This window comes from Arachis hypogaea, chromosome 4 (assembly GCF_003086295.3).
Source record: "Arachis hypogaea cultivar Tifrunner chromosome 4, arahy.Tifrunner.gnm2.J5K5, whole genome shotgun sequence".
In the NCBI taxonomy this organism is placed as follows: domain Eukaryota; kingdom Viridiplantae; phylum Streptophyta; class Magnoliopsida; order Fabales; family Fabaceae; genus Arachis; species Arachis hypogaea.
This window is the reverse complement of record NC_092039.1, coordinates 91,158,090-91,177,578: the sequence shown is the minus strand read 5'-3', so window position 1 is coordinate 91,177,578 and position 19,489 is coordinate 91,158,090. Positions and strand designations below refer to the sequence as shown.

General features: G+C 36.4%; 3 protein-coding genes across 8 annotated transcripts; all 3 read left to right on the top strand.

Moving 5' to 3' along the window:
* Positions 1-8,280: 8,280 nt before the first annotated feature.
* LOC112796966 (steroid 5-alpha-reductase DET2) lies at positions 8,281-9,940 on the top strand. 6 transcript variants are annotated; one of them, XM_025839667.3, is made up of 2 exons: positions 8,281-8,428; positions 8,878-9,940. In XM_025839667.3, exon 2 carries the CDS (start codon positions 8,893-8,895, stop codon positions 9,691-9,693), a length of 801 nt encoding a protein of 266 aa, XP_025695452.1. In that variant the 5' UTR covers positions 8,281-8,428; positions 8,878-8,892; the 3' UTR covers positions 9,694-9,940. The 6 variants fall into 6 exon arrangements, with proteins under 6 accessions (XP_025695452.1, XP_025695451.1, XP_025695449.1 ...); XM_025839666.3 differs by having other exon boundaries at positions 8,286-8,428; positions 8,838-9,940; XM_025839664.3 differs by having other exon boundaries at positions 8,382-8,529; positions 8,838-9,940.
* Positions 9,941-14,026: 4,086 nt separating this feature from the next.
* On the top strand, positions 14,027-16,696 carry LOC112795031 (uncharacterized). Its single transcript, XM_025836986.1, has 3 exons — positions 14,027-14,405; positions 14,553-15,395; positions 15,810-16,696. The coding sequence occupies exons 1-3, from the start codon at positions 14,027-14,029 to the stop codon at positions 16,694-16,696; spliced, it is 2,109 nt and encodes a 702-aa protein (XP_025692771.1).
* A 402-nt stretch (positions 16,697-17,098) lies between these two features.
* LOC112795030 (uncharacterized mitochondrial protein AtMg00810-like) lies at positions 17,099-17,953 on the top strand. The gene has a single exon (XM_025836985.1). The coding sequence runs from the start codon at positions 17,099-17,101 to the stop codon at positions 17,951-17,953; it is 855 nt and encodes a 284-aa protein (XP_025692770.1).
* Positions 17,954-19,489: the final 1,536 nt, after the last annotated feature.

Sequence of the window (19,489 nt, the reverse complement as noted above, 5' to 3'; positions counted from 1 at the left end):
CATCATTGTCCCTTAATGACTGCTAGATGGACCGATTGAAGTTGAGGATGAAGACAACAACGAAAATTGTTCTTTTAGAATACAGCGAGGTCAGGGCTGCAGTGGATTCCAAGGTAGAGGCCGCTTGGAAGAAGCTTGTTCACACTAAGGAGTGATTATTCAGAAACAAGTAGGCCAGCGACACAAGTGTAGAGCAAACTGATATCCGCTATATTTGATTATCTTGCCAACACCCCTTGATGTCGCTGAAATCCTTTCTTAGTTTGATGGCTTATTTTCATGTAGTTGATATAGGGTATGGTTAACTTCATTTTAGTAGGATGGCTACTTTTGTGTGTAAAAACTAGTGGTCCTGTTGACAGCTTAGAGCACAACTTCCACACTCCCCACTTACTACTATTTTAATTTAAATGGGGATATGGCCAATAGTAAATAGGTTAGGACGTTGTGGCATTTTGTGTGTACTGGATGACATGTCTTTATCCATTCATGGAATTGGTTCTTAGTAGTATTTATCTAATAATGGAATTGGTACTTAGAAGAAGTCGCTGTTTGTTGGTTGCCAAAGTTGGTGTACCCTTTCGAGCTAATTAGTAAATTGATATGGATATTTTATTTTTGAATTTAGGGTGTCCATTATTAAGCGGTTTTAAATTTTTTTGGATCTGTTATCATCTCAGAGTTAAGAATGAATTAATAAGAAAGCTTGTAAATATAGTTGTGCTTATGCAATGAATAACAAATAACCTGAAGCCTCTAAAGAGTATCGTATCCTCTGGAATAATTCTTGCCTTTGCGGCCAAGAGAAGAGCAATTAAGGTTTACGACACCGAATTTTTAAGGCACATTAATCAATTGAAAAAGAAAATAAAAGTGTCTTACGTGGCCAATTGTAAAGAAAATACAAGTTTATACAATGCTAATGGCAAACTCCAATGAGAAAAGACCATGCCCAGTAACTGGCACAAACATTGAATCAACAAAAACCTTCCCCCATCCTCACAAATTACACACGTGAAATGGAATGACCTAACGAATGTTGTTAGAGCTTGTGAGAACAGCTCAAACGCAAGCCTAGTCAAAGAAAAAACATGCAACGATAAACTCGATGCCTCTTTTCTGCAACGAAAATTTTCATCCACAACTCTGCCTCAAGGCTATAACAAACAAGGAAGGGATGCACATTCTGAACATGGTTGGCTATAGAAAACCAACAGAAAATTCATTTCACATGTCATTAACAAGGAAATCCCTCTACGGGATACATTACTACCGAATTACAAGTTGTTCAATACATGATAATAGTTTACAGGAGCATATAATATTGGTAGCACGAACGGCCCGAATTTGGATGGAACCAAGGCACTGAACACACCAGGATGACTTTCAGGGGTTTGCAAGAGAAAATTGATTCGGATATTGGACAGTTGGGTGAGACAAATTTTCACCCGTTAGTAACACCCAGACACCTTTTTGTACTTGTATCGGCAAAAGCATGCAATCAGCAAACCGCAGATGATGCATGGAATAGAATTGAATTGAATAAAACAAAACAACCTAAAAAATTAGCTAACCACTATGTCCAGTACAATACATCATTCAATAAACCATTACTCTCTTGTCTGCATTAAGGGAAGAGTAAGTATGCCTTGAGATTTTATTTGAAAGTCAAATGCATTGGCTCTTCAACATAGTAAAATCAATGACATATGTAGAAAAACAAATGCTAGATCTTTTAACTTCAGGTCAAGTAACAAAGGAATATTCAGTAGACCATAAACACATCATCGAACCAATAAATTAAACACACATACCGGTAAACATAAGGATGAGAAAATCAGTCACTCAGTCATAGGTACATAAAATGTAATAGAAATTGAAAAAACCAAACCCCTAAATGAATTAAAAGGCCAACGCAGATAATGTAATAACAGATTGTAGATTTCTTGTGAAAGTATCACACAGATTCCCAGGTCAAACTGAGACATCCCTCACCAATGACTTTCGATGTCACTATCTATTTTCCCTTATTTGGAAAACAATAGAAATACGCCACCTGCAATATGTAACACGATGTTTGCACACACAAGTACTCAGATTCAGTACTAACGAACCTACATATCAAAGTTTAAAATTGACACATAGAATCCAAAATGGGCCCAAAAACTTTAACTTCAGTAATTGAACTTCAATTCTTCCCACTAGTACTAGTCGAGTCTCAATCTTTTGGTGTCTGACTACCAATAACATGCATTGCGAAGTACATAACTAAAATAGAGGTTTCTACTTTGAACACGAGAATACAGGGTCAAAACATACAATTTGAAGTAACAAGTGCTTTATCTCATGAAAATTGATTTCACAGAGTTAATTGGCGAAGTAATATTAACACCATACCTTCAGTTTAAGTTTACTAAGTTGCATAATATGTAATGATTGAAGGTTTAACTCAGAAAATAACCTTTGTTCGCTTGCCGTTATGCCCCCTACAATGGCTTTCTCATTTGTTCTTGCAAGTGGTGTATCTCTGTTAGGACAACGAGTCCTCTTGTGCCTGAGCTTTCCACACGTACTGCACTTTCTTTTGGTCTTCACAGCAGAACCACTAGCTTGACTGCACCGACCTGTGCCTTTTGTTCTAACACGAATTGGGTCCTTCACTCCAGTATCCGTTGGCAATGTGAGAATATTGTTTGCTGGTCGAAGGCCATACTTGATTTCAAGGACAACCGCATCGGATAAAACCTTGTTCCAGTAAAGCTTGATGTCCTCATCACTCATGCAAGCCACCCTACCTAACCGCTTGCATAGCTGCGAAAATGCACCCAACCTTGTTTTATAGGTCATGCTACGGTCAGCAGTGTCTTCATCGATGTTTTGATTTTCAACCTGTAATTTAGCTGTCTTGGACCACCTGCGCAAAACTAGGCTTTCAGGAATTTTTCCCAAGTCTAACCTAACACACACGGCCACGATGTGCACACGGAAAATACCGAATGACTCTATTCGCATGCACGTGCAACTAAATATGTTAGAACTAGGCTCCCTATAAACCTACCAAGTAAGCTCAGGCCTCCGATACTTTTGGATAGTATACACATGCGGGTGCACTGTATCACTAATTTCACATATTCTAACACGTACACACCGTTTCAGGCTTTCCCTAAATCTAGCAAACATTTCGCGAGTGAACTTTGTCCATGTCGACTTTTCCAACTCAACAAACTCGGTTTGTAATACAAGTGTACCATACCAAGAGCGAAATTCCAGCTCGCCCTCGTTGTCGGGAAGAAAATCGACACACCTCTGAAAATTTGTAACAAATTCCAAAATACCGTACCGGCTCTCAACAAACTGACCGAGTTTGGCGTGTAGTGACTCGCACCTGGAAGTAGTCTGTACCCCGGCAAAAAATCTACCTCGGATGTAAGCTGTTGCCCATGTGTACTTTTTACTGTACAAGTCCTTTACCCACTCAACGTCGCCAACACCTCACTCATTCACCATGGACTCCCAAAGCACTTCAAACTCATTGGTTTCAATATCATCCAACATGCAGTGCTTAAAGAGTTGCGTGAATCTTGGGTCGCATATGTTAGACATCGCATTTCTCAGATGATGCCAGACGCATAACTTATGATGTGCATATGGAAAAACAGATTGAATCTCTATCCACATGGCCAGGTCTCTATCGGTGATAACAGACTGTGGTTCCTTCCTTTCATGCATTCCAAAAACTGCTCAAGAACCCATATGTAAGACTCATGCGACTCAAACGAAACCATCGCTGTACCAAAAACGCATGTCTGGTTATGGTGGTTTACTCTAGAGAAGACAAAAACGGGTAAGTTATACTTGTTACGGTCGTATGTTGCATCGAATGCTAGGACGTCGCCGAACAACAAATAATCTTCCTAACAACGACCATCGCTCCAAAACAAGTTGCATAGGTGTTGTCCTATCCCAATCTTGTACCTCCAAAATATTTTACCATCCATGCGTGCAATACCTTCCAGGTACCTTATAGCTACATTTACGTCTCCACCTTAGAGCCCTCTCTGCTTCCGAACCTCGTTATACATATCTTGCTTCGTAAATGTAACCAGGTTAAAATCCCCTAGTTGTGCTGCAAATAACTCATAAATCTTCAGAATGCTAATCCTAATCTCCCTCATGCTTCTTAGTTGAGCAACTTCTACCTCAGATATCTTCTTGTGTGACTGTAGATAATCCACAAGCTTCCCAAACGCTAGTTTGTGATTATGCTCCTTGACAAACGCGACACATACCACTTACCGCTACTGTCTTTCCTCTTAATCCTCATCTCAGCAAGACATCCACATCGGGTAACTACCTTATGCTCCCTGATGCGATCAACCTTTTCCAACTATTTTTTCTCTTGAAATCTTTGCCGGTTACAAATAAACGTGTAGTGCACAATCTCCCCAGCAGTGTTTCTAACCGTCTTACCACGTCGTGATGCAAAGCCCTTTAGTTGGCTGTAGTTGTTATAGAAGCCGCTTGCCTCTTTAGGTGTAGAAAACTCCATTTCAAGGTCATCTTTGGCTTGCAACCCATCCAAACCCAAAAAATTGGGCAACACAGAAGCCCCCTACCTTCCCAATAAGATAAGTCAGCATCTACCTCGACTACCATATCAAACATTATCTCCTGAATGAATAGAAAAAAAACCTTTCATTATCAGTTGGCCTCATCCAAAATGCATCATTATCATGCTACTGTAACTCATTCATTTCCCAACATTTACTCTAATGAAAACAAGCGGAATAAATAACATATCACGGCATATTAAAAGTAAATAACATGAAAATCTTAAAGGTTAAATTATTTTTTAAATTACATAATCCAAATTCATGTATTAATAGTTAACAACATGGTGACTTATTGAACGATATCAACTTCAACTATATAATTCCACTGACTACGTTTCTGTTCATTCCTAATTTGATTAAGTATACTTTTACATGTTACAACTTAACACACAGGTTACACTATAAGTTTAATGTATGTCCAAAGAAAAATATTTTGTCCAAATCTCTAATAACATCTATTCTTTTCGATGCTCATTTTAACAAATGAAAGTAAAATTATTTTTTTATTTCAAAAACTTAAAAATTAGATCAAATTAAAAGTTTAAGACAAAAATGCAAAAATATATTTCATAATATGGGAAAAAACCTAAATATTTAGCGGGATTGCAAAGGTAACCCTAAAAATGTACTATCTTCAATTTTCATAAAATTTTAACCCCCAACCTAGATCAATCCTCCTTACTTTGTTTTTCAACGCGTTCAAATACTACAGCCCCCACCTTACTTAACAAAAAAGCACCAATAGTTCTTTTCTTCTATATACACCATTATCCTCAACACAACAAATGAAAGCAATCAATACGGAATCCCCATCCTTACTACCAATACTACCAACTCCAATATCAGTCCGCTCAAACTCATTTAACAAATTGCAAACACAACATGCTTAACAATCCTTGATAACAACAACAACAAATGTAACACTACATACCCCTCTACTTTAAATCAACTGCCACCACCTATACGCATTGTACCTGTTGATTCGAAACACAGATATTGACATCCGTCCAGTGATCCCCAAGAAGCTCATTCCACGTACACGGCTCCTAGCCGAACTTGCTACTCGATGCCATTATTCACTGCAAGCCACACAAAAGTAATTACAGGAAACCATGAATTACGGACATAACAAATTTGACATACACAGTAACAAAGTTGGCATTCGCTGACTCAATACCTTATCCGCGAGGCATTATATACATGTATATCTTTTGTCCACATATGCCATATTAAAATTTATAAAGCTTACATTTATAAGATCACCACAATTCATAATGTTTTTTAAAGTTTATACCAGTACATTCATCTTTCAGGTTATAATTACCGAACTCGCATCCTCTTAAGCGACTATTGATATACTATGCCAGTTGAACTATAACTTATTGGCATCAAAATCAATCATACAAAAACAATAACACGACTGCGTTTACTGATATCAAATTTAATTCAAATTTTAATTTACATTACTTCTATTTAGTTTTTAACTTAAAATTAAAAATAAATCTATTTATTTCATTTCCTAGATTTCATTAGGAATACTAAATTTAATAAAAATATAGTACTCACAAGTTATTTCTTTTGAATTGTTTAAAAAATTAATTTAAATTACTGTATTAAAATATGATACTCTTACTTTGTTTAACTTGTTCTTCCTAATGAAATTATTAATTCAAAATATAGAAAGATATATTTTTATTTTTTAAGTTAAAATTCAAATACCTATAATATAAATTAAAACTTTAACTAATTTTGATAACAATAAACTTAGCCGTACTATTGTATTCAAATGATTAATTTTGTTCGTTCATTTTAAACGAAATTAACGGTTTTAAATCAATCCTTTTGAATTGAAAAATCAATGTACTCATACACCATTCTTCCGTATTTATAGACTCCTACTCTTGATCAATCATTTTAGGTCTTAGGCTTTATTAACTTCAGAATAAATGGTGGCTTGGTACGGATGGGGTGTGTCAAATTGAGCATAAATCATTACACCCTGTTAAGGTGAATCAGACAAAGTTAGAAGAGAGTTATTTTACTTAGCTGAAAATGCCTAAATCAGACTTTTAGGATTATCTCTGAGCACAAGTCTATGCCATCCTACGACAAATTTCAAGCTTTTTACCAAATTCTAACTAAATAACAAACAACACATTCACAGCATTAAAGGATTTGCCTAAATGACTATTTACAGCAATAACCTCAACATTTAGTCATCACATTAACTAACAAACCCAATGCGGTCAAGTTTCTCCAGCAACAAAGCATTTGCTCAATCATATGTTTAGCTACAAATTGAAGTCAAATCGACAATCACAAATCATTATAATTTTCAACAACAACCTTAAATTATGATAACTTTCAACCACAACAGTATTATCCAATTCTACTACGAGAAATCATTATTTCATCAATAAATTAAATTTTTAGAAACAAAATCAACATGCAGCAAAGAAAATAAGAAAAAACAAAACTTGGCCAAATGAAGCTCACCTGACTACTGACCTACACACGGCAAATGTAAATGACCACCTGAACTGACACTTGAAGCAATGACACCTCAACCACCACCAGCGACAAAGAGCCACGACCTTCACGCGTTAACGAGCTTCGGTGCCAAAAGGTGCGTTTCTGCTACAACGATGAACAACCTCTCCGACACGATGCCTGTTGCCTGCGATTTGGGACACCAACGTTATACAGGTGACAGATCTTCAAGGAAACATTAACACGAAGTACGCACACAAAGAACAAATACGATGACGGTTGAGAACACCACCGAAGCCTGGACGAGTGGATGCTCACCGTCACATTAGGACACCGGGGGTTTACAAAACGCCTGCGTTTTCAATTTTTATCCAACAAAAATTTTCCTTCCACTTACCTCCCTCCATGGAACATTTTGATTACAGGCTTCATTTTCTTTCCATAACTGCAACACTCTTACCATCATTATTCTAACAATGCCAATAGTGACAAAACGGCCAATAATAAAAAACTCTTTCTAAAATTTAATACAAACCCAAATTCAGTCAATTTTGATCTAACTGGCCCAATGGATAGAACTGTTCATCGAGCTAGTTGAGTTGCAACTTGATTTCATTTGTGTTTATATCTTATCACAGATCATTACTCCTATGGTCAACTTTCTATCTATTCCAAGGACATTAGGGATATTTCACAACATGCTATACAACAAAAATATCACCTGTAACCGAACTGTACATGGACCATCAGAATTCTAAAAAAATGGTCTGAACTATTTGAAAACTTTTTTATCTTTGATATGTATATAAAATATTGTTAATTTTATTAATAAAATATTATTTAATTTTTTTAATTTAATTGACACATATTTTAATATTATTGGTTAAAATTAAAAAAAATCAAATCCCTCTGAACAGGGTTTTGTTTGTTTCAAAAATTGTGATAGAACTCTGAACTCACCTTTATTTTGCTCCAACGGTTAGTTTCTACTTTTTATCAGATAAATAGTAATTGAGGCTTTCATTTCTTCGCCATTGGACATGCTCTTAGGCAACGCAGGTTCTCGTTTCCCTCTCTTCGTTCACAATCTCACCTCACCTTCAGAATAAAGAGCCTTCAGAGCTGTTCCCTCAAAAGAAAAAACCCTATCCTCCTCCATCGCCGCCACCGTTCTTCTCACTATCGCCGTCTGTCGCGCTCAAGATCTTCGTCTGTTTGTCGTGATCGAGCCCCTCTCCTAATTCGCCAATCATCTACTTCGTCGCTCCATCCCCTCATCCTGCTCAGTTGAGCTTCGCGCCGTCCCTCGTCGTTCTCGTCGCCGGGTCCGCTCTCCATCTTTCTCTGCTCAAACTGCTTATACACGCGTTCTGTGTCGTGACTGATGGATTTATTTTGTGATTTGACAATTTGATGCAGCAATCAGGTTTTTTATTAAGGTCTTGTTCTTGTTAAATTGTTCTTGTTTCCATGCATAACTTGTCCTTGTGCTCTAAAGTTTTATTAAGTTTGGATTTGACATAGGTTGGATGAATTTTGGTAATGGTGATGTCATCTGATGAGATTTGGCCCTTAGTAGCCTTTTATATGGTTTATATATGGTTTATATATTGGCTTTAGGTTTTCAAATAAGCTAGTAGAATTAATTTTGAATTTACCATTTCTTTTCTCCCAAGTTACCTTGATGGAACATGTTGGTTTTAGTAGAATTATTCTTTTTGTTGAACTGTACAGCACACATAAGGATTACAGGTAAATTGTGGGGTTATTGCAGTTGAATACTGTCACAATGATATCAGATGAGTCTCTCTTCCACCACTCACTCGTCGCATTTTACCTCATAGCGCCGCCAACCTTTATCTCCCTGATGTTCCTACAAGCTCCATATGGAAAACACCACAGGCCAGGTTGGGGGCCGACGCTGCCTCCCCCACTGGCATGGTTCCTCATGGAGAGTCCCACATTGTGGCTCACCCTCTTGCTCTTCCCACATGGCCGACACTTCTCAAACCCAAAATCCATGATCCTCATGAGCCCTTACCTACTTCACTACTTCAACCGTACTTGCATTTACCCTTTGAGCCTCCTTCGAAGGAGCCCATCGGGAAACGGCAAGAAAACTTCACATGGATTCCCTCTAAGTATTGCGCTCACGGCATTTTTCTTCAACTTGTTGAATGCTTACCTTCAAGCTAGATGGGTGTCTCACTATAAGGACAACTATGATGGTGATGGTAATGATTGGTTTTTCTGGTTGGCGTTTTTTGTGGGGTTGTTTGTGTTTTTGTGTGGGATGAGGATCAATATTGTGTCTGATAGGGAGTTGTTGAGGCTCAAGGGTGAAGGGAAGGGCTATGTTATTCCAAGGGGAGGGTTGTTTGAGCTTGTGGCTTGCCCAAACTACTTTGGGGAGATCTTGGAATGGCTTGGTTGGGGAGTGATGACATGGTCTTGGGTTGGATTCGGGTTCTTCATCTACACTTGTGCAAACTTGGTGCCAAGGGCAATTGCAAATCGCCAATGGTACTTGGACAAATTTGGTGGGGATTATCCTAAGAGCCGAAAAGCTGTTATTCCATATTTAATTTGATTTTAGGAACTCCTTTTCTGTTGCATTTTTTTCTGGGATTGGTTTCAATGGTAAGACAAAATTGAAATTTTGTTTTTGGTGCTTTTCAATAAAACATGGAATATCCATAATTTTGTAATATAACGTTGGATTTTTGTGATGCTTAGGTCCTTCTAGTAACCCGTTTTCTTGGGATTGCTATCTGACTGTTATTCTGTGTTTTTAGGAGTAGTATTTTACAAGATTATGACACCAGTTCTTCAAAGTACACTCCTTTTATATATCTTAACTTATGTCTATGATACAACATGATTCTGAATAGTGCTATTTTTTTTTTTGGGCATACACAACCAAAACTGGTATTATGTAGACCATAATTGAGTTTCATCTAATTCTTAAAACTATTTAGTACAAACATGTAATCCAAGCTGAATGACATTGTATTTCAAACAACACGGTAGTACAAACATGGCTTCAACCATATACAAAAATTATGTCTTATATAGGTGAAGAGATTACTAGGTTGATCTAAAATTTCTGCGTTTAAGGTCTCTTGTAACAAAAAAACTCTTTCCGTTTCAATGTTTTTGCATAGTGGCGGAAATACATTAAACCTTAGCCACTACCAAGAGTAAGTGAGGATTAATGTGTTCCTTTTATGTGTATCCGGATCAGTATTGTGTATAGAGAGTGTAAAAGAGTCCTCTGTATAAAAGAGTAATTCAGGACTCAATCCAAACATGTATAGAAGAGTCGTCTGTAATTTTTATTTAGGCTAGTGATGTTGCATTATAAAGATTAAATGGTTTTATCCTCGTTTCCGTTTCAAACACATTTTTTCTGATGTATAAACGGGTGGATGTTGGAATTTTGAATAATAGTATTTTGTAAGCTAGATTTATCTTCATTTTCAGCAAGAGGCATCATGAGCAAGATAAGGCATAACAAGGTTTTAACTAAAGAATAACTTTTTTTTTTTTTCCGATAAGTCTATAAGTTAAAGGGTTGTGCAAGGTGCTGAACATTGTTTTTTCAGCACCTGCTGAAATGAGTTGGCTATGGACAGAGAGGGATGCGTGGTACTGCTGCTGCCAAATGCGGAGACATAGTTAAATCAGTATTATTTTTTTCTTATATTGTCTTTTTTTTTTTTTAGATGAGGATTGAATATGTGCGGTTCAATTAGGTATCGTTTAAAAGTGATCTTTTATTCAGTTTTTTATTATAATAATTTAAAAAAAATTAAAATAAACATATTCAAATAGATTTGGTGTCTTTATAAAAAAGTCCATAAAGAATCTTGGTGTCACCGACATCGGATCCGCCATTATTCGGTTCTAGTGCACGAGACTTTGTGTGTTGTTTGGTTACTGAGAGAATTGTGTGTTGTTTGGTTACCAAGAGAATATATTCGATTGCGGTTCAAAAATTTTCAGAAAGAGCCACTTGCCACTGAACACACCACACGAGAGTCTACGGCAAATATAACATTATTAAAACATTAAAAACCTCAAAATTTGAATCACAACCAGGTTTTTTTAATCATGGCATGAATTTGCTTCTCTAGTTTAACATTAGTAAAATTGGTAGCATCATTAACTACAGAGCCAAATGTGGATGAATCGATTTTTCATCCAACTTTATTTATTTTAGCAAACAGTTTCGGCGCTTCATTCTTTAAAATATCTACTTCGTGAAAATCCTGATAATAATGAATTCCATGATATATTATCTTTTGCAAATATTTTATCAAAAGCAATATATGCTTCTCGTACTTCACCACATCTAGCATAAAGACTAACAAGTGCGTTACCAATTGAAAGATCATCAGAACAACTAGAGACACATGAATGTGCATGAATTTGCCTCCCTTGATCAAGTGCTTGGATACCTACATATGCACTAAATGCACTTGAATCCCTTGATCTTGTATTTCTTCAAAGAGGTTAAGAGCTTCAGATTATAATCAAACTGAGGTTTCTAGCATTTTAATCGCAATAAATTTTGACTTGGATTCTTAAATTTGATTATTACTTTGAGCATGTTTAATCAAAATTGAATTTTGTAATATAATTTAGAGTGTGTTTAATTATAATTTGATTATAGCATAAGTTTGAACTTTGATTTAAATTTTGGAGTTTGATTATTACCTTAATGTGTTTGATTATTGAAGTATGACTTGGGACACATTTGATTACAATAAGATTATAACATTAAACTTTGATTTGGATTCTTAGGTTCGATTATTACTTTGATCGCTTTGATCATAACAATTTTTTAATATGATTTGAAACATGTTTGATTATAATCTAATTATAACATGAGTGTAAACTTTGATTTGGATTCTTGAATTTGATTATTACCTTCATTTGATTATAATAAGATTTTGTAACATAATTTGGAGCTTGTTTAAAATTACAATAAGTGACCTCCAATTCCAAAACAACTTGTCTAGAAATGCTAGAATTTGGGATAATTTTTACAATAATCAAACATAATTGTGAATAATTAAAAATAAAATTAATCAAATTATTATAGTAATAGCAATTTGTAACTAAATTATTATACATACTCAAGGCTGAGTTTGTGTTTTCTAAGCCTCACATATAGTATTAATAGTTTTAACATACAAAAACTGTGTAATCAATACATAAATTTTTTTTTTTTGGTCTAGGAATGCAAGCTAGCTTAAGAGGAACAAATATTAAACCGTTTGAATCAATCAAATATTATTATGAAAATTAATCATATAACAACATACTGGCTACCTAAAACAAAAAGTAGCAAACTGATATTAAGACCCAAAAAAAGAGCCCGACCTCCTATAGTATTTCATACGTATAACTCTTTTGAGGTATCTATTGAAATGACAATATCAAATTTAGTTTTACTTAAAATATATCAAAATAAAATCTTTAACACTAATGCCGAGTACATACTAATGAGAAATCAGAAAGCATATATTCATTCACCAATCACCATTAGCAACACGAAATCAATCAACAGAGGCGATTGTCATTCGTAAGAGAATTGCATTCTCTAGAATCTTCTTTTTTCTTCTTATTCTCTCTCTCTCTCTTTCTCTCTCTCTCTCTCTCTCAATGCAAAAGTATGGAAGACAGAAAAGTTTTATTTGATTATAGTTAACTGGCGAAGACAAAGCGCAAAGAGAAAGATGGTAACGGATGTGACAGAGAGAATCGTGACTGAGAGGGAAAAAGGAGGTGGTTTGGCTTATGTGACTTAAGGTTCTGTTTGGTTTCTGTCCGTGTCTACGAGAGACAGGACATGGTAGCACGTGTCTACTTTTTTTTTCTTGAGACAAAAAATTAACAAGAACATGCTTACACACAAAGTTTACATGTCTTTTGTGTCCATCCAAAATGATGAGACACGGAAAGGAGATGATGGAGATACATCTTACTTATATTTTCTTAGAATGGGAATAAGGGTTCTTTTTATTTGTTTTTGTTTTAAAAAAACTATTTATTTCTAAATTAAAATTAAGGGTAAAATTGTCATTTAAGATTGTGTATTATTCATGTTCTGTATAACCAAACACAAATTTACACACTATACTAATATTATGTCTATTATTTCTAAACATTATACATAAGCACATGTATTTTATGTCTATGTCTTAAATATCTATATTTTAATGTCTATGTCTTAATCTATACACAAGCCAAATGGAGCCTAAAGGTATTGGAGAGGAGAAGCGCATGTGTATGCATGAGAGTGAAATTATTTTTCCAATTTTTAAGATTGTATTTGTATTATAGAAATATAGTGGATCTTAAGGATAGAGCAGCCAATACCAATCAATACTCTATTTTATTTAGAAATTGTTATAAACTGTTATTGTTATTTATCAGTTAGTTTGTTCAAATTATAGGTAGTTAGTTATAGTTCACAAGTGAATAAAATTCCCTGCATTGTAGTGCTACTTAGACCAGCAAACACACCCGATAACTACATCTCTTATATATATATATATATATATATATATATATATATATATAGTACAATAATGCAATTGAATTCATTCCAATCATTTTATTACTCTTGGATTCAATATAGTATCAGATGCTATCATTTTTCTCTCATCTTCCGCTTTCTTCCTCCTCCAATTTTCTTTCATTTTCTTTCATTTTCTCTGATTCTTTCTCTTCTTTCTCCATTTCTTTTCTTCCTCACACTCGAACTCTCCTAATAGAGTTTATGAGAGCCTAATTTCTCCAGATCAAACTTCATTATTTGAAGAAGTTAGGGTTCCGATCACGAGATCGAGTGTGAGAGACTGTTTTTCCATTATTTGAAGAAGTTAAGGTTCTGATCAAGAACAAGTTCATCCATGAAAGATCCATTTTTCTTGTCATCTGCGAACCAACCAGGACTAACTCTGGTTACTCAACAGATCACCGAAGAGAATTATAACTCATGGAGCAGAGCCATGAAAAAGGCCCTCAACGCTAAGCACAAGCTTGGATTCATCAATGGTTTGGTATCGCGTCCAGATCCTGAACTTGATGCCGAACAATTCGAGACTTGGCAATGTGTAAATGACATAGTTATCATCTGGATTCTCAATTCGGTGTTCAAAGAAATTGTAGCATCCCTGGTTTATACTGATTCAGCGGAAGAGCTGTGGAATGATCTCAAAGAAAAGTTTCAACATGGCAATGGTTCAAGAATTTTTGAATTCAAGCGAGACTTAGTGAACTTGAGTCAAGGTTCGATGACGGTTTCACAATACTTCACAAAAATAAAAGTTCTTTGGGAAGAACTCAACTCATACCGTCCAATTCCTTGCAATTGTGCTAATTTGTGGCCAATGCAAGCTTTTCTCTGAGACGAGTGTGTACACTGTTTTCTAATAGGGTTAGATGATTCCTATGCTCATATTCGAGGACAGATTCTATTGATGGAGCCTCTACCATCAATCAACAAGGTCCTATCCCTAGTAGTTCAAGAAGAGAAGCACAGGGCGATTGGCGCTCCCTCACCCCCAACTCAACTTGCTTTCCTTGCAAGAAATCAGCATGTGCCTCCACAGTCTGGAAGAGGAAGAGAAAATGCGAAAAAGGTCAGGCCTCTCTGTTCTCATTGTAGTATTCTCGGTTACACAATTGACAAGTGCTTTAAGTTTCATGGCTTTCTACCCAACTATAATAGAGGCAGAGATTCATCCATGCATGGTTTGAAGCAAGTAGCTCACAATGTCATTGGAGGAGAGTCTCAATTAGCTCAAGATTCATCCTCAAATTTGACCATGAATGCATCTCAAGTGCAGCAACTGATACAGTCACTTAATAGTAAAAAACTTCAAGAAATTGCTTCAAATGCAACTACACAGGTAGTCACACCAGTAGGTATCGTTCTCATTGCCTCACTTACAAGGTCAACATCATCAAAACAAGATTGGATTTTAGATAGTGGTGCCACAATCCATATTGCATGTGATTTGTCTCTCTTTCAAACTATTCACACCTCCCAAAATTATTCAGTTTCTCTTCCAAACAATGAACAGTTTCAAGCTAATTTCATAAGAACAGTAGTTGTTTGTTCAAATATCACATTGAAAAATGTGTTATATGTACCTGATTTTTGTGTCAATCTTTTGTCTGTCTCAGCCTTTCTTTCAAACACTACTTTTGACATCACTATTAGCTCATCTAATTTTACAATCCAGGACACCAAGATGTTGAAGAAGATTGGGAAGGGTGAGCTGCATAAGGGACTTTACATCCTTAGAGCAACAACTCCCTCCAACCAATTGAGATTCGCATCTCACTCTATCAATCTATGCAATTCCAAGCTTTGGCATGCACGACTGGGCCACGCTTCAAATAAAATCATCAAACATGTAACTTATTCTTTCAATTTGTCACAAATAAATTCCCTAGAAGAGTCTAACTCTACAGGTTGTCACATATATCCTCTTGCAAAGTTTAGAAAGCTTTCTTTTGAACCAAATAGTAATCTGTCACCAAATTCTTTTAATCTTGTACATTGTGATATTTGAGGACTATATCATGTTTCTACATATAATGAAAAGAGATATTTCTTAAACTTAGTTGATGATGCTACAAGATTTTGCTGGTTATACTTGTTACAACATAAATCTGAAGCTGCAGGTTGTATAAAAGCATTTTATGCAATGATAAAAACTCAATTTAGCAAGAAGATCAAGTGCTTCAGGTCCGATAATGCAAAAGAGTTGGCAGCAACTAATTTTCTGCAAGAAAAGGGTGTGCTACATCATTTCTCTTGTCCATATCGACCACAACAAAATGCGGTGGTAGAAAGAAAACACCAACACCTCCTCAATGTTGCCCGAGCTCTATATTTCCAATCACAAGTTCCAATTACCTTTTGGGGAGAATGTGTGTCCACTGCAGCCTTTCTAATCAACAGAACACCAAGTCCCCTACTCAAGATGAAATCTCCATTTGAGTTGTTATTTGAAAAGTCCCCAAACTACAAGGCAATGAAGATTTTTGGATGCCTTGCCTATGCTACCACCAATACCAGTTCTAGATTAAAGTTTGACCCTAGAGCAGATACAACTGTGTTCTTCGGTTATCCACTTGGCTACAAAGGTTATAAGCTTTACAATCTACGAACTAAACAATTCCTCATATCAATGGATGTGATATTTCATGAGGACACCATGCCTTTTGCTCAAAACCCTCATACTCAACTCAACAATGACATTTTCTTTGACGTTGTCCTCCCCAATCCAATATTAGATTCTGAACCGTTGCCTAATGCTCCAACAATTCCATCCGTACCTAAAATACCTCAACCATCAACCACAACCAATACTCAATCCCAAATTCTCCCTCTTATAGAAAACCAAATCTCACCTTCTACTTCCATCCAACCTAGAAGATCCACCAGGACTAAACATACTCCCTCCTACCTTCATGACTACATTTGCCATACTAAATCTCCTTACCCGATTTCAAACTTCATCAGCAACCATAGATTGAACCACACTTATCATAATTCCATTTACTAAGCCAATCTTATTCCTGAACCACAATTTTACCATCAAGCAGTTAAATATGAGGAATGGAGGACTGCAATGAAAGAAGAACTTGAAGCTTTGGAAGCCAACAACACTTGAAAATTGGTTCTTTCACCACCCACCAAAGTTGCCATAGGATGCAGATGGGTTTACAAAGCCAAACTAAAAGCTGATGGCAGTTTAGAAAGATACAAAGCAAGGTTAGTAGCTAAGGGATACACACAGCAAGCAGGAATTGATTTTAAAGATACCTTTAGCCCTGTAGCTAAAGTCACCATTGTACGAGTTTTGTTAGGCATTGCAGCAGTGCGTAAGTGGCATTTCATTCAATTAGACATCAACAATGCATTTTTCAACGGGGATTTGGATGAAGAGGTATATATGTAAGTTCCAATGGCGCTCCCTGAACGCAAGAAAGGCCTTGTATGTAGGCTTACAAAGTCACTTTATGGGCTCCGACAAGCTTCGAGACAGTGGTTTCACGAATTCTGCTCAACTTTTAAGCAAAATGGTTTCATTCAATGTAAAAGTGACTATTCCTTGTTCTCAACAGGTTCTGGTGATTTTGAAATCTTCTTATTAGTATACGTAGACGACATCATAATTGCAGGAGCTAACCTTGATATGGTGACCAGAGTTAAATTAAAGCTGCAATCCATTTTTAAACTCAAAATATCGGGGGACTTGAAATTCTTTTTAGGCTTGAAACTCGCCAAATCTTCTCAAGGGATTTCACTCATACAACGCAAGTATACACTCTCTTTGCTCGACGACACCAACCTCTTGGACTGCAAGCCGACAACAGTTCCTATGGATGCCAATCTCAAATTAAGAGCTAAAGAAGGTGATCCGATCCCTGATGCTTCTGCGTATAGGAGGCTTATTGGTCGCCTCATGTACCTCACTATCTCTTGGGCAGACATCACTTTTGCAGTCACTAAACTGGCTCAATTCATGTCTGACCCGCGGATGCCTCATTTACAAGCTGCTCACCAAGTATTAAGGTACCTTAAGAATGCACCAGGCCAAGGGATTCTGTTTTCAGCTGCTTTCCAACTCACCCTGTCCATATATTTTGATGCCGATTGGGGTAGTTGTCTCGACACAAGGCGATCAACTACAGGCTACTGTGCCTTCCTAGGTGACTTTCTCGTTAATTGGAAAAGCAAGAAGTGGACAGTAGTTTCTAGGAGCTCCACCGAAGCCGAATATAGGTCCATGGCTCATGCTAGCTGTGAGGTTATTTGATTAATTGGCTTACTTCAGTTTTTTCGAGTCCAAGTCGATTCGGCCATGTTATTTTGTGACAGCATCTCTGCTCTTCAATTGGCATCAAATCTCACCTTTCATGAGAGATCCAAGCATGTTGAAATTGACTGCCACTTCATCCGTGAGAAGATTGAAGCTGGCACCATCAGATTGATTCATGTACCTACTAAATATCAACTAGCTGATATTCTAACTAAAGTCCTCCCTCCGCCTCAATTTCACTTTCTTATGTCCAAGTTAGGAACATACAATTTGTATGCTCCAACTTGAGGGGGGATGTTAGTGTTAAGTTGTTATTTATCAGTTAGTTTAGTTCAAAGATATATATATATATATATATATATATATATATATATATATATATATATATATATTAAATTCATTCCAATCATTTCATTACTCTTGGATTCAATATAAACTGTAGAAATTTTAGTGTGAGTGCAAAAAATGTGCAGTGAAAGAGAGAAACAGGGAAAGCTTGGAGTCATAATTGAAGATCAAGATGAATTCTGAAATATAATGATGAATCTCATCTAGTTAAGCTACAGGTTAATTTGTATATATACACAGTCTATGAACTAACTAACAACTAACTTCTAACTCATGCTAACTAACTCTAGTTAAGTTCTAACTCTAGCTATTAGGACTAACTCATACAAATAACTAACTTTTAAACTACTTTGTCTAGTTGGCATAGTTTCACTATAAATATGTGTAACTAACTTAGTATTACTCTTTTCTACTTGTTGAGTTTTATCTCTTACATCCCCCCGCAAGCTAGAATCATGAAAATTAATCATTCCTAACTTGGATTGATATGTGTTGAATGGTCCAAGGGCAAGGGCTTTCGTGAAAACATCAGCTAGTTGGTTGATGGATGAAACTGGTAGGAGCTTTGTCTTTTCACATTGAGCTTGATCTCGAACGATATGACCCTCAATCTCAATGTGTTTTAATTTGTTTATGGAAGACGGGATTGACTGCTATGTGCAAGGAAAAGTTATTGTCACGGTATAGTCTAATTGGTGACCTTATAGGAAGCTTAAAGTCGCGGAAGATGTAAGACAGCCACAAGCCTTCACAAGTGGCCAGAGCTAAGGCTCAATACTCTGCCTCAACAGAGGATCTAGCCATGGTTGTCTACTTTTTTCTCTTCCACGATATGAGTGATTGTCCAAAGAAATAACAATAGTCAGATACGGACCTATGAGAATCGGGACAAGCTCCCTAATCAGAGTCTGAGTATGCAATCAAAGAGAGATCAACAGAGGGGGAAAAAGGATGGCATTAGCAGGGCTTGCTTGAAGTATCTTAAAACATATATCCCCGCTTTAAAGTGTGAGTCCGTGGCACAGTCGAGGTATTGACTGAGCTTACTGTCAGCAAAAGTGATGTCCAACCAGGTATTTATGAGGTAGATTAAGCGACCTATGAGATGTCGATAGGGAGCAAGGTTCTCTAATCTTGTACCACTGCCCTTGGACAGTTTCATAGGTGTGAAAGAAGGCTTGGCAT

Coding starts and splice junctions, on each gene's coding strand:
- LOC112796966 (XM_025839667.3), top strand. CDS start 8,893: ATGATATCAGATGAGTCTCTCTTCCACCACTCACTCGTCGCATTTTAC.
- LOC112795031 (XM_025836986.1), top strand. CDS start 14,027: ATGAAAGATCCATTTTTCTTGTCATCTGCGAACCAACCAGGACTAACT. Junction 14,406..14,552: donor CTTAGTGAACTTGAGTCAAG/GTTCGATGACGG, acceptor GTTTTCTAATAG/GGTTAGATGATTCCTATGCT. Junction 15,396..15,809: donor GTTGAAGAAGATTGGGAAGG/GTGAGCTGCATA, acceptor CTGAAGCTGCAG/GTTGTATAAAAGCATTTTAT.
- LOC112795030 (XM_025836985.1), top strand. CDS start 17,099: ATGGCGCTCCCTGAACGCAAGAAAGGCCTTGTATGTAGGCTTACAAAG.